A 15,366-nucleotide genomic window follows, 5' to 3' on the forward strand; every position below is an offset into this window, starting at 1 on the left:
AAACGCTACTGCAGTACGAGCATTGTCAAAGATTACAAGAAATATTTCCCTTTTTATAGACACGTGAATCATCTCTGTGCGTACACAATATGAGTTAACCATGCCGAAATCATTATTTACCTATTACCGTTTAGATTCTAGTTTTGTACATAGATTTGTAATTTGACAAATCCAACACAAACCAATCAATATTGGCCTTAATTAAATTATTGAAATTACAAACTTCAATTTGTCTAGCCGCAGCCGCACAATAAGCCCAGAACGTAGCTGTCTATGTTAAAGGTGCAGAGATATTTTTTGAATACATTATGAAAAGGGAACTATCGTCCTTTTTCGTGACTTGGGATGCAGGTACTATATGAACAAAAACCACTAAATATTCCAAAACATCCAATTTATTAGTTTACGATGCAACGTACAATTATTACTGATTAGGTTTGAAGGAAACGGCACGTTCGTTTTACCCTCGTCAATGACTTTTATTCAATTTTAAGGTATCATGAGTCCATTATTCAATGCTTAGGGACCAACAATGTTCTATTCGTTAGTGGTTACAAAATTTTATCTAATAAGATACAAGTGGAAATATGTAGCAAAACTCACCATGTCGTCCAGATTCAAATCTCACATAAATTGAGTTATTACACTATTTATCCTAATATATTCAAAATTGAATAGGTTTTTCTAACACTCGTGAGTTAAACCTGTTTATTCACTGCAATAACTCGCTAAAGCTGGTGGATATTCTGTTATGTCAATAAATAGCTATTAATCAATTTTGATATATTAAGAGCTAATTATTCAACGTTCTAAATACCGTTGTATTCACTAGTGATTAAAAAAAATTTAATCAACTAACAGTATTCAATAAAACTCGGTAGATGTATACTCTTCCATAATCTTAATTTTTCGTATTAAAATAATTTAATTAAAAAAAAATCCTGTACTATTCATAAAGTTACTTATTCGGTACACTTAAATAGTAAATATCTAGAAATTTTATTCTTAACGTTAAATGATTGGATGAGAATAAATTATGATGTAAAGATGACGTGGTCTACAGAACCCAATGGAATGAATAATGGTGCATAATGCACCTAGTTTAAGCAAAATTCAATGGAAGTAAAGACAAAAACTTAACATGGAATCATTGTCACTTGAGGAAAAAGTTACGAAAAATTAAATTTTAACCGTTAAGCATAATATTGTTACATTTATGACGAACCAACCCGGGAAAAGCTGAAAATTTAACGCATTACACCTGTACGTATATGGGGTGTAACACATCATCATTTGACCATGAGCCAGTTAGCGTTTTTTTAAAATTATATTACAGAATACTGCTGCCCCCTTAAGTATATCTACGATGACATGTTGCACCCTGTATAGCTGCCCGCCGTAACATACAGGTATAATTTTGAAGAAAAACGACCAAGCATAAATGTATTTGTAACGCCAGTTTGCTGCAGTTTTTTTTGCTTAACAACAAGTATTTACGCAAATGGAAGAGGAAGAAAAAATAATGTTTTATGCCATATTTATAATTACTAGACTGAACTACACCGCTAATTAGGAAACTCTCTCTCTTTCTCTCTCTCTCTCTCTCTCTCTCTCTCTCTCTCTCTCTCTCTCTCTCTCACGTGTATATTAGGTATAACCATAATTGGGCTACATCTAACCAATTAGCAAATTAAGAACTCCAAAAAATATGGTATAGGGCGTAAAATCACTTCAGAAGGTTAACACTAATTCAGTAATCATGCATACTTCTTTGGTTCAACAAAGTCACTTACCTATTGCTTTGCGTTTCGTCGTTCTCATCACATCTGAAAGAGGGAAATGAGTAAATTTTATTTCCAGACGCCGAATCATCCTTTTGTCAAGATTTAATTTTTCTCCACTGAAGTTTTCATTTCATATCCTTGAAGGCAATTCATACGGGAAAATTGATGGCCATTCCAGGCCCGGCTGCTAAAGCGAAATCCGGTTTTACAGCCCACTGAGCGGAAATGGAAACGTTCGTTCGCGCTTTAATGTGAAGTTATTTTTGGCAAAAACATTTAAAGTTATTCGACCATCACGTTTACGTCAATCAAGAAAGGACGATTATTTAGGAGGCAAATTATCGAGACGGGAGGAAATTGTCGAAACAAAAATTACCCACTTGGAGAGTGGGCTCAATTCCATAAAGATTTTCGGAAATTTTGCATTTTTTACACATCTTCTCCTCTCCCAGAAAACGAACGGTAGGTTCGGAGGAATGTCGTGGTACTCTCGGAACGACACCCTACTAATTCTTCATCGCAATCAGAAAAAGAAACCGGATTAAAAAATGCGAAAATCGAAACGTGGCATTTCAAATATGGCATCGGCATATTATGAAAAGGGTAAGGTTGAAATAACAAAGCACCGGCCATTTTGAATTACCCCGAAAGTCCCGTAATTAAGCTCCAAAGCCGGACCCCTTGTATATTCAAAAACAGTTTTGGTTGATTCGAAACTAAGTCCACTATGACTAGGCCGATGCTGACATAATAACCTGAAACGACGATATATGCAGCACACAATACATTCTCATTCATGGTAAACAGCAACGAGTAAACCCAGCTGGAGAAATCGTCTCGGAAAGGGGTTTGTTTCCGGGACTGGCTGAAATGTGGGTTAAAATGTCAAGGTTAACCGACACCGTACGCGTGACCCACTTCCTCCCACGAGCTGCGATCCGTTCCCGGGATTCATTCGATGTGCCCCTTGAAACTTCAGAGGAATCGGATTTGACACGTGTTGAACTAGTTCTATACAATGGTGTTCAGATCATGTAATTCAAGTGTAATTTCATCTGGATAAGGGGGAGAACCAGAATTGATAGGGGTTAAATCAGGAAATAAATCGCGATTGTAACAAAACAGCACAGGTTTTATGAGTGATTGTCACGAAAACCAAATCAAAAGTTGCTATTTCGATCATCCAGATTCTTTTACTTCTCGTAGCCATTATCAACAATACATGATGCGCATGATCATCAGCAAAAAAATCGCAAGCAGGCGATGAAATACCAGAAAAATATCTGCGATAAATTCGTCTTTTAATTACATGTGTCAAAGTCACATTTTTTTATGGTAAATAGTAAACGACTCAATCAACGCCCTACGTTACGATCCTTAAGCGTAAGTTGATAGAAACATTAATGATTATTATCCCGAATTTAAAGAGTTTATCTCGACCTTATCAAATCATCTAATTTATGCAGTCACAAATCATTTCAGCTTTTTTTCGAACAATCAATCAATATTTCCTCGAAACAACATTCACATTCTCGTGTTATCCAAACAAGGACGAGCCTCTTCGTAGATGAATCAGCCCCATCGCGACCTTTACGCAAAACAATAAATTGCGCTCAGAATTTTCTCATAGATTGCTGCCCATAAAAGAAACTAGAGCAAAACGGAAGTGCCGCCGAATCCTGTGCCCTAGAAATCCAGTTTCCGAGAACTAGGTCACCACGGGGATGACCCAATTCCAGAGCTCCACTCGAATAAATTTAAGTTTCGAGGGCATGTAGCGCATTAACAGTTTTTATCTAGCTTCGCTCCGGAAAGCTATCTCGGTTTAAGGAGATGAAAGTCAGCCCTTTTTTACACTTTTAATACGAAGATATAGCATTTCCAACGAAAACGTGTCTGAAGAGGAAGTGTCTATCTTAAAAGATTTCTCTTTCTATATTCATTTTATAATGAAGAATTTTTTTTCGCCATAAAAGCAAAAATTGTTTTAGTATGGTAAATTGAGCGGGGACTTCCTATAGGCATATCGGTTTGCCGGAAAATCGCAATATATCTAAACCTGACAAGCAAATCCCCAATTCAACACGCTCAAATTGATAAAGCAACAAAGATTAAAATCCTAATTCCGTGTTTTTTAACACTTACCCGTTTACTGAAGTTTCGACATAAATTGTGATAGGTCATATTCATCTTCGTATTGCTTATGCTCCCAGAGCTCCGGTAAAGAGTCTAATACGGCTTTAATGCCATTGCCAGGAGTGGTCGAGGACCCAGCGGCGTCTTTGCCACTGCTTGGTTTGTTTGAGAACAGATCCAAAAGCTGCTCCGTTCCCATCGTTTCCATTTTGCTATTTTCTCCACTGATCACCGTGTTTGCAGTTTGTACTTTAAATTTCTGCAAACTAGAACAACAAAACAACATTTACAAAAGTTAATTTTGTAGGAAAAATTCACGCACGCATACATACGACTGGATTTGAGCTATCCGGCCGAATGTGTGCGAACATTCTTTATTGTTTCAATTTATGGGTTTGGGTCCACAAATTTTACGTTTATTATTAGTGACTTAAAGACCATAAAAAACGATTTGAAAATAGTTTCCTCTAAAATTGACAACATTATGGTAACAATAGTAATATTTACCCCATAATCTTTTCCTCCAACGTAGACCTCGTTATAAGTCGATAAACATTGACAACTTTTCGCTGCCCTATTCGATGAGCACGATCCATGGCTTGTAAATCTTTCATTGGGTTCCAATCGTGCTCTACAAAAATCACGGTATCTGCTCCAGTAAGATTTAGACCAAGACCTCCCACTTGGGTTGTTAGTAATAGAACGTCGATTGACGGGTCATTGTTAAATCTGCAATAGTTACAACAATATTTAAAGACGGAAAACAAATTTATGTGTTTTTCTCACCTAGTCACAACTGAATGCCTCATTGCAGGGGGTACTGCCCCATCTAACCGCAAATATGACACATTGGGCATGTTCTTCTGGAACAGGTCGTTTTCTATTATATCCAGCATAGCCTTTAGCTGACAGAAAATCAACGCTCTATGCTGATTGACGGCAATTTCCGCGGATTCTTTATAAATCGCATTCTCATTTGATGTGCCTATTCCACAATCATTCAACAGCTGCTTTAGAGCTGGCAATTTGGCAGAATGATTTATATCTTCCAATTTGGAATTAGCCTGGTGCAACTGCTTGATGATTTGCTTGTATTGGGGATGAGACGGGTTTAGAACCAGCTTCGGGTGATTACACACATTTTGTAAATAGCGGAGCGCTTGGAATATGTGTGTGTTGCCTTGAAGAGAGTTCGCGGTAGCTCCTGATGAAATGGAAAACTGGAAGAAATATTAATATTGCGTCAAAATAATTGAATTTCAATAATACTAGTTCTCAGTTTTAAAAAAATTGCGGCAGAATGCGAATCGAAGAGAATTTATGTTCATTCGACAAAGATCTAATGTTATTAAAAGATATTTCAACGCACCTGTAAGGTTTGATGTGCTTGAGATTTTGAAAAGTCTTCATAGAGTTGCTCTTGTAGCGGGCTTAGTTCACAGTAGTAATCCTGGGTTATTTTTGGAGGCAAGTCATCTAGAACATCTTCCTTCATTCGTCTTAACAAAAAGGGTAAAACTTGCCTGAAACAAATGACCAAAAAGGTTAAATACTGAATGTATAGTGTTTATGTCCATGTGTATATTCGTCGGTCTGACAAAACGAACTTACCTGTGGAGAGCTTCCATGGCCAAAACCCCCGCCTCTTGGTCCTTCGGAGAGCATTTTGGATCCCTGCTCGCCAATATCGGTCTCGAATACTTGGCCGTAAACTGCTTTTCAGTGCCCAAAAATCCGGGCATGAGAAAATCAAACAAACTCCACAATTCTAGCACGTTGTTTTGAATAGGAGTTCCACTCAATATCAGTCTGTGATTCGCAATTAGATTCTTAATAGCCAAACTAGTTCGCGTTTTTCCATTTTTAATCACGTGTCCTTCATCTAAAATCACATAATTCCACTTTATCCCCGAAAAAAAATTGTTATCCTTCCGGATTATATCGTAAGACGCGACAATGAGATGATATTTCCGGAACTTATGCCGGAGTTTCTCACGCTCAACGGGGTTACCGTTGTACTGCAGAGGTCTTAAATACTTGTGATTGACGAATTTCTCGACTTCATAGACCCAATGCCCTAAAATTCACCTGCATAAGGTTTCAGTCATACACGGGGCCACAAGCGAACCTGTTAAAGTAGGAGGGCAGACAACCAAGGAGGGCATGGGAGCGCTATCCGCCGACTTGATCTGCTTGTATTTCTGATCTCGATTGTAGTGATCACCAGCCAAAATACATATGCTTTGCAGAGTTTTTCCCAGCCCCATATCGTCGCATAAAATTCCGTGAAGCTTGTATTTGTTTAGAAAGGCGAGCCAATTAACTCCTGCCTGTTGGTAGCTCCTAAGTTCGGCAGCTAAAACGATAAGCACATTAAAGAATCAAGGTGATTCTAATAAGCGAATCGTCACTAACCAATAGGAATGGGAATCAGGTAATCGGGAATTGAGGACGGAGATAACAGCTGCTTTAAAAACTCTCTTTCCTTATCCCTTTCCGCGTTTAATACGCTATCTTTCAGTGCAGGAGACTCGGGGACCCCGCCATCAAGAGGCATAAGTTGCACAAGAGTGGCAAAACTGTGTGTCCCCATAAGTCTGACCGACATATTTTGGTCGGACATTCTGCCCAAGAGGGGCACAACTAATAATACTACGTATGGGATTATGTCAAAGCGCAAACTCTCTACGATACATGCTATAGCTTCTACTGCCCCTTGGCGGTCAATATCACAGTCGGTTGCTCCCAATTTTGGTAAAACCTGAAACAGAATTGTTTCTTTGAATAAAAACACGTACAGGGTGTTCAGATTTGGAGTGTTTGAGAAAATAACTATAGACAGACTTACACAGCTGAAAATGGTTTAAAATTGACATTTTTTTGAAATCATAGCATAATGTGATTTTCATTAAAAAAAAAGAAAAAGTTTTTGACAAAACGTTACGCTGTAGAAATAAATTAAGTACGCCACTGAAATCGCATCGAAAAAGTGCCATAAGAACGTTTTTGCTTTACTTCAATATTATACTAAACAAAAAACTTATAAGGAGTTTTAAAAATGGCCGAAATTTGAGAAACATCCTCTAGCGCCGTAGATTGTGAAAATATCGAAATGCGGGTCTCGCCATTAATATTTTCTCAAAACTCGAGCTCTTAAAATGTATGCTAGTTTTTCCCTATCTAGCCGGAAAATTAGATTTTCCTGTCCAAAACACTCGAAATTCGAACACCCCGTACACGAAGCAACTTTAAGTTTAATATCTTCAATTCTGAGATTTTCATTCCGCGAGGAAAACGGTAACACATAGTATGTAAAAAGCTATAATGGAAAAGTGTTTTTGATTGTCAACTATGACATGACATAACTCGGGGAAGGATTAATAAAGAAATTCCAAAATTTCGGTTTTTTCGAAATATCCGAAAAACAAAAATAATTTTGTACGCCTCTATTTGCGCCTTGAATAATGTTAAGGGATACCCCGGCTGGATGTTCATCAACTATCCTAATCAAAATAGGAATATACCACATGAACTTTTCATATCGCAAATATGCAGAAATATTCAAATTCAAATACATAGATTATTTCGTGCTGCGTGTCGTTTCTTAAACCGGTGAACCGGTGACCGGCTGATCGTTTACAAAAGACTAAAATTTTTTGTATGTTTTCGTACCGATATCGTTTCTTGGGTGATTCAGTCGAGTGTTGGCGCGATGATAAACAAGACGTTTGTAATCGGGAATTATTAATCGGGATAATGGGGTGCTCTGGTGTTTCGAAGATTCGTTATATACGTCCCTATTGTAGTTGGTGGTTTAGTGAGTGAAAGTGCTTGTTCTTGAATACTTTGTTCTCTTTTTGTGGCCAAAGTGAATGTTGCTAATGAGATTCTCGCTCATGCTGTTGGTACGTCGAGGTTCATTCCCCCCTTAGGGCTAAGAAGAACACGGTCTCCTAAAGATAAACACTAGGGCTCTGCTGGAGGAATTACTCTAGGTAAAAAGAGACATCGCTGGAGTAGTGCCGCACGGTGAGGTGGGGGTGATGGCCATAAAAGATCGGGGTAAGATTCACTTATGGTCTAAATCTATTATCATTTACGCTATCTTCCCTGCCGAACAACCTTATCATCTTTATCAATCCTCTACCCTGGGCTAATTCATGACGTCATTAAAATTATAACCAACCCGCGTGGTAGTTGCAATCCGCGCACCCGAAAAATCTCCCACTTCTTCCAAGTGGTTAAAAACAATAATACGACAAGGGAAAAATCCTGATCGAGGTCATGCGAGGAAAGGAAAAAGGGATTTCTTAAAAACTTACCTTACTAACTACTAACTCCATAACTTTTACCGAATTCGCTTTTGCAAAAACAGCCAAACACCTGGCGCTCAAATGCCTCACGGCCCTGTACGGGTGTGCGAGCAACAGGCACAACCTCTCCAACGTTTTATCCATCAATTCCGGCAAAAGTTTCTCGTGCACACTGAGCGTAGTCACCTCTAACACTTGTAAATCCCACACCAGCTGCTCGGCTTCACTATCGCTGCCGCAAACTGGTTCAAAATGACTAAGATCCACTGCGCTGACCAGTTGACCAACAATCAAGTCCCAAAGCTTGGGTATTTTTTGAGGTAGTTCAGCGCTGAAATACAACGTTATTTCTTTGAGAGCGAAAGTAGCTCCACGTCTTTGAATTTTATTTAGTTTTTGAGGTTCCTCGTCCCTTGCTACTTCTTCTATGCTTACTTCATTTATCGGAGGTCGGCCTGCAAAGGGCAGTCTTAGTATTTAAAAATTTAAACGAGGCATATATGTACCTGGCCCTCTGCCGCTGCTGTTAGATCTCCTAAGAGAAGCTCTTTCCGCCAATAACTGTTGATTTATCAAAGTCAAAATTCCATTGTAATTGTCGGTTCTCCATGCATCAGGGCCATTCTGTACACTACTTTCACCCGTGGGTAAAATTTGCGGAGTGTATTCAGGGTCACACCGCAAAAATGTGCAGAGATTTGTGAGAATTTTATCGTTTGGGCATGGATTACGAGAACGACAGTGGTCCAGCAAAATAGCCAACCGATTGGCGGAGATTTGTTGTAAATTCTCTTCAGGTTCATATTTAATTGATTCCATCAGAGGTTTTACCACTGGATTTAGCTTTTCTGGCAAAGCTTTAAACATCACAATAGCTCCCGATAGTGAAGCTAAAATTACATTTTTTTCCATATGATTAATTGAGTTAAATTACTTACATTTGGCGCTAATAGTAAGAATTTTCTGCTCATTCGCAGTTGTCAAAACTGAACTCTGAATGGCCCGTCTTCTCTCCTGCAAACTCTCCAAAATCTTGAGTTTCAGTTTAGAATTAACTAAATTTCGTTCAGTCTCCATACTGGTGACTTGCTGAATTAACGGTAAAGTCAACACCTGATCGTTGATTATATCGACAGATATCTTGTAATGTCTCAACGTAGCTAAAAAATCCCGAGTTTCTTGCGCTAACTTGGTAAAACTATGAGCTATTTCGTCAAAATAAATCATCTCTTCTTGACATTGGTGAAGCCGCTGCTTTAATTTCAGAGGACAGTATTGTATCTCGTTATTTAGTTTGGCCCATTCAGAAATAACCAAACCTAAACCAATAAAATTTAAAAGTTTTAAATCATACCAGAGGCTAAGAATTGTACCTGTGACTAGTCTTTGTAAAGCAGATTTGCTATTCAAATGAACAAGTAATACTTTTTCGTAACACTCTATAGGTGTTTCTACTCCTTGACTGTAATCTATACCAGGGGCAGGTCTGACAATATAGCATGAAAGAAGTCCTAACATACGAGCGGCCATACAGCGCACTGGTACAGCATTTGCTTCTCTAATAGGCAACGGAGTAGTTTCACTGCCTTCAATGAAAAATAATAGTTAAACCTGCATTCAAATTAATTAACAAAAAACAATAAAAATGTTCTTGTGAACAACGGCCGTTCGAAATTTCAACAGCATTGTAATTGCATTTAAAACGAATATAACTAAGAAACCTTTAATATACTAGTCAATCACATACCTCCTAGATAATGTTTAGGATGTCCGATGGTATGGTCAAAATTGTTCAAACTAGACCCGCTCTTTCGATGACTCTTTGCTTGAATAAAATAATTAGAATCAAATGGCACTTTTGGTGGCTGCATTGACAAGAACAACCATGAGGTTATAAATGGACAAGCAGCGTTCAGTAGCTCAACAAGGCCGGAATTTTTCACCAAATTTGCCCATACTTTTTCGGCCACATCTCTAACCTGAAATGATAAAAAAAAAAAACATTTTTTTTTTAACTTCGACAACCTATACTCTTTGATTTTTTCTCATTTTGAACCAAGAAATATCGCCTTAGAGTTGCGCCATATGATTAGGAAACATCCTCTATACATACTTCCGCTATGGGTTCCACCAAAACCCGCTGAAACACATGCCGCATGGCGTCCTGCAATAATTGAGCTTCCCACACCATTCCCGATCCATCCGGTGGCATTTCTGTGAGGGTCCGTAGGGTGGTCAAAGTAGCCTTTCTTACCGACGAAGTGCTGTGAGAAAGAAAGGGCCAAAGCCGCGGAACGACGCTATTCAAGGGTTGAGGTGGTAGTAGAGATTGAGCTTGAGGCAAATTGAGAATGGCAGCCAAGAGACCCATGAAACTATTGCAAGCAGCTGCTAATTCATCTTGCTCTGAGAGTAGGTCCCATAATTTGTTTATTACCTTGAATAAAGAATATTTCATGATTTTAAGAAACTAAAATTGGTTGCAGCTGATACTATTTATGAGGTTGGGACAGGAACGTTCAATAAAAAAAAAATTCAAATTTTAATTTTAAAAAAGTTCACATTGAATAACAGGAAATTTGTAAAATGGTGTCAAAGGAGTTTTTATTAAAAATTTCTCATACAACATCAAAAGACATATTAAGTAACTTTGACTGGGGCTCATTTAAGTGCAAACAGAAAAATAAATTGTATTTAAAATCCCTCTATCAATATAAGCAACTAACAATTAACTGACCTGTGGAACTGAACCTAACACCAATTCGGTCAATTTTGCAGCCACTGGTATCAAAGACGAAGCTGCCACTGCACTGACATCATCTACGCTATCAGACAAACCTAAAAAAAATAAATCTCAAACTCAAAAATTCAGCCACTTGCAGAAAAATGTACCTTGCAATATGTAGGGAAATGATTTGGGCAGCAACTCATCAATTAGATCCCCCCTCACGGCTAAGAGATACTTCAACCCCAACAACCCACCATGTCTCGCCTCCCAATCCGGATGATTTAATAATTTAATAAGACAGTCCAGAACTTTTTTGCAGTTGGTTGGATTCATTAATTTAATCACCGCGCATAAGGCTTGGGCACAAGTTTCGCGAACTGGTGCCACCACAGCATCTGAGACAAAATCCCCAAATCGATCAAGGGCCAACACGCAAAGTAGCCTTATGGACATGTCTTCCAACCAAATCTGATGATAAGTTTCGATCTAGAAGTTAAACAGTTATGAAAGACAGTGAAGAAGTAGTTTTGTTAATGAGACAGTACCTGAGAAGCTGGGAAATATGTAGCTTTTCCAGCCCCTCTACCATGAATAGTAAGGACTTCCCGAATTGCTGTGGCGGCACCGTGCCTTCTTTCCCAACTCGAATTAAATATATCTTGACTTAGCTGATCACAGAACCATTCCAGCGGCCAATCACCACTATCCCCTGGGTCAGCATCTGCTGGAAAGGCTTGTAAATTTACACTCACAGTTGTAACTAAAACTTACCACACGACGAGTTTTCTTCTTTAACTTCAGTCTTAATTTTCTTTCTTTCCGACTCGTCACCATTGTGAGAGTTTTCGTCGACATCTCGAGATTTTTGTTTATTTCCGGCCTGCCTTGCTTTCCGCTTGGCTCTATTCATTTCACGGCAACTTAATCCTTCTGTGACGCTGCATATTACATCTTCGACAGGCCTCTAAGGAAGATATGTACGGGTAACTTATTATGTAATTCATATGCAAATGATGGCATTTATCTACAATGTGGGTCTGTTATGTCACCCAACAGATATATTTGTATTATTTTGAGGAGAATAATAGAGTGATGGCCTTTCTTGCCCAGCAAACCCACCTTCATGGCAGGGCCATTTTTGTCGCTAAACTCGGGTTTATGAGCATTTGGAATAAGGTCATAATTTGAAACTAATGACGAAGTATCAATTCCGAATTTCTCGGCGACATCCAAACCTAATTTGCTGTTTAGCAGCTGTCGTTGCCTAGCCATTTTTTCCTTCATATCAAGCCCTGCAATATCAAAACGTAAGAGGTTTCCACTGAAATTGAAGAGGTCTCAGTACCCAAGGCAAAATCGTCTTCTAAATCAAACTCCTTCCCTTCAGATGCCATTAAATGCGAACTATTAGCCAGCACTTTTAACATATCAAATTGATCAAATATCAGTCGATTGGAACATGTTATGCTGGTACAGCTTGCTTCCTCTGTAAAATGGTTGTGGGCATTAATTTGGCATTCCCCTTAAATTACCTATTGCTGCTTGCGGCAACATCGGGTGGCAATTAAAACCACCCTTCTAAACATGCTTTAAAAGAGACACGCATGGATAGCCTCTAGTTTTCCCATCCCTCACCATTTTTAACATCGGACACTCCTCTTGGGTTCCACTGAGGAACATTACTAACAATTGCTCTAACTGCTTCACTGGCGGCAATTCGAGTTTCCCAGTTATTAGATTTGAGATAATTAGCGGTTCGTGACAACAAAGTATTTAGTTCATGCGGATGCAAACGCTGGACTTCCCCCAGCTGTTTCGCAGCTGCAGATCTGGTGACCGACGAACTGCCAGTTTCCAGAAGGACAAAAAGTCGGTCTAATCTGAAATGTTATTGTGGTGTTATGCCGTTTTTGTACTTTTGATGCGCTTATAAGTACCTGCTAGACGTCATGTTGCACAGAAGATGTGATTCAGAATGGCGGGCACTTCAGATTGGAAAAGGCGTTTCCTGAAAAGATAACATTATTATAGTAATTGTGTTCTAAATTTAAATGATGGCAGCAGTTAACTAATAAAATTTAATGTGGTTATTCGACGAATATTTTTGCGAGAGACACTGTAACAGTTCCTATAATCTACATTAAGCATTTAAATATTACACGACGAATTGAAGAACAAGACCATACCTAAGTACTTCCAGGAAAAGAAAATTATTTCATTGAGGTAGTACGCCCTAGATATTATGGAGAGCAGACTAATCTGAATAATTACACTTAGACCATACGAAAAATGAATCGAATTAGCCTTAATATCGCATTAATTTATATTCAGGGGAAAGCATTCAAGACATTAAATATTATTAGAAATTTAACTCCCCCCGTCCAAAAACATCAGATTTGCTACAAATACATATTATTAGAGGTTTTGGCGCCCTTCTTGGGATCTTACCTTGATTTACTATAATATCATACACAATATAATAAAGGAGATTCAAAAAGAGAACATGCATATCCTTACAGAACATCCCCCTCTCAGGTAGAATGTGCCTGAAGAAGCAGCCGGCTGCGATGATCAGGTCTGAGGTTTATATGCCCTCACAGTGACCCTAGAGACATGCTTTTAAAACTTTCTCTATCACTTTCCACCAGGGTGGAAGGTACTTTCAACCTAGTTGCGTGTCAACTGATACCTGTTATATGCCACAAATTCTCTTCAGACTCTCGCACCATCTAATGTAAATCGCGTGAAAAGTACCCAGAAAGAGGCTTGACACCATATTCAGAGTTTAACATGTCTTGTAACAATTGGCTTTGACAAATATTTAAACATAGAATTGATTTACTTATAAAGAACACGCTATGCTTCCAAAGGTAATACTTGACCATTGTTTCAACTCAACATTGTGTAAATAGTGTTTAAGTTTTGCTATGCTGCAGAGCACACAGCTGAATGAATGCACTAGATCAACCAGAAAATTATTTGTCTATTCCCTAGCTTATGCAATGAAATAATAGGAAAATTTTACTTAAAAAATCTAATAACTCTAACAATTTTTATGGAATAGTATAAACCATCATTAAGAGATTTCACACCTCTAACCAATTAGGAATTCCAACCAATTCTCACAATAATCATGTAGTTATTCGAAGCAGGTACAATGCTGTGAGCAGCGAGCAAATGAGATTTACTTAAGATTTATCATTTTCATCTTAAGGGATTTAATAAACATTTCTTTGCTTTTTAGCTGGACTACTACAATTATACATAACATAGAAAGTTAGCTTTGCGGTGATACTTATTAGCAATTATACATTACATAGCATATAAACAACATAAAAAATTGGTATTTTTCAAGCCTTCAGTGCAATATTTATGCTCTCACATGCACTGCATCAGCCCAGCATTTACTTCTCAATGTGTAAACAGTAACATCATTCTCATAAAATGTTATCTAGGCAATGGAAAGCTACTAGATATCAAATTCCCAATAACATAGATAAAAAAATCATCAAATATTTGTTGATCAATATTGCCTGTATATGCCTACAAATATCCCAGATAGCATTAACACCAGGAGGCATAAATACCATTTTGTACAGGAGGTAGCACTATTGACTATTATTAGCTTCAAGGATCAGTGTGTTGATATGAGACTTCAATTTAATAGGAGATTCATCATAATTAGGGGGAATTTTTTAATAAGTAACAATTGTAGGAAACTTAAATTGGCTTCCCAAATGTCCAAAAACTACTCCAAATTATAGATAAACAGATTAGACACTTAATTTAGCGAAATGGTGTGCAGTTCCTAACATATGGTTAGAAAGACGATTGATAAATTTGGCCTCAATTTTAATATGAGTGATATCTCATAATACACACGGGTTATTTTAGGTACTGTGTTTATTGGCAAAACCAAAACTTCCTTGTCAGGAAACATTATCTAAGCAGTTTTGACACACAATTCAGTCGGGAAAAGTACACTTCTTAAATCTCTGCTACTAATTCTGGAGGTGAACATATTTTTAAAAAATGCAGCTCCAGCTACGTAATTAATGAAAGGTCAAAACCTAGTTTTAACTGCAAAAATCCTGTATCTACGCAAATTTAAAAGGACTTACCTCATCTGTAACAGTCTAGCTGATGTTTCGGATCGTTTTATCCTGATTTTCACCCTTCTCAATAAACAAATAGGCAAAAGAACCCCTTTATCAGCGGATATCGCAGAGGGAAAGTTCATCTTGGAACAGACAAATTTATACTGACAGCCATGATGTCGTTGAGTCCGACTTTATTCCAGCATGTGTTTCTAATTGGTCGAAACTGGGGTTTGGAGGGGTAAACGTCAGAAATCAAGTGGAGAATTATAATGTTTAAAAATTGTTTTTTTCATGAACCCAGTGAT

At 37.9% G+C, this 15,366-nt stretch overlaps 1 protein-coding gene across 2 annotated transcripts; it reads right to left on the minus strand.

Moving 5' to 3' along the window:
* Nucleotides 1-377: 377 nt before the first annotated feature.
* On the minus strand, nucleotides 378-15,238 carry Hel89B (histone acetyltransferase 1). Of its 2 annotated transcripts, none has more exons than XM_066284269.1 (23): nucleotides 15,083-15,238; nucleotides 12,899-12,969; nucleotides 12,597-12,841; nucleotides 12,307-12,447; nucleotides 12,081-12,253; nucleotides 11,733-11,925; nucleotides 11,507-11,682; nucleotides 11,126-11,447; nucleotides 10,971-11,071; nucleotides 10,347-10,670; nucleotides 9,981-10,212; nucleotides 9,607-9,819; nucleotides 9,172-9,552; nucleotides 8,740-9,123; nucleotides 8,243-8,688; nucleotides 6,336-6,681; nucleotides 6,049-6,276; nucleotides 5,532-5,997; nucleotides 5,290-5,443; nucleotides 4,707-5,140; nucleotides 4,428-4,649; nucleotides 3,930-4,186; nucleotides 378-1,826 (listed from the first exon to the last, which is right to left on the minus strand). In XM_066284269.1, exons 2-22 carry the CDS (start codon nucleotides 12,910-12,912, stop codon nucleotides 3,934-3,936), a joined length of 5,448 nt encoding a protein of 1,815 aa, XP_066140366.1. In that variant the 5' UTR covers nucleotides 12,913-12,969; nucleotides 15,083-15,238; the 3' UTR covers nucleotides 378-1,826; nucleotides 3,930-3,933. The 2 variants fall into 2 exon arrangements, with proteins under 2 accessions (XP_066140366.1, XP_066140365.1); XM_066284268.1 differs by having other exon boundaries at nucleotides 11,507-11,685.
* Nucleotides 15,239-15,366: the final 128 nt, after the last annotated feature.

The sequence above is a fragment of the Euwallacea fornicatus genome, chromosome 7, assembly GCF_040115645.1.
Source record: "Euwallacea fornicatus isolate EFF26 chromosome 7, ASM4011564v1, whole genome shotgun sequence".
Lineage (NCBI taxonomy): Eukaryota > Metazoa > Arthropoda > Insecta > Coleoptera > Curculionidae > Euwallacea > Euwallacea fornicatus.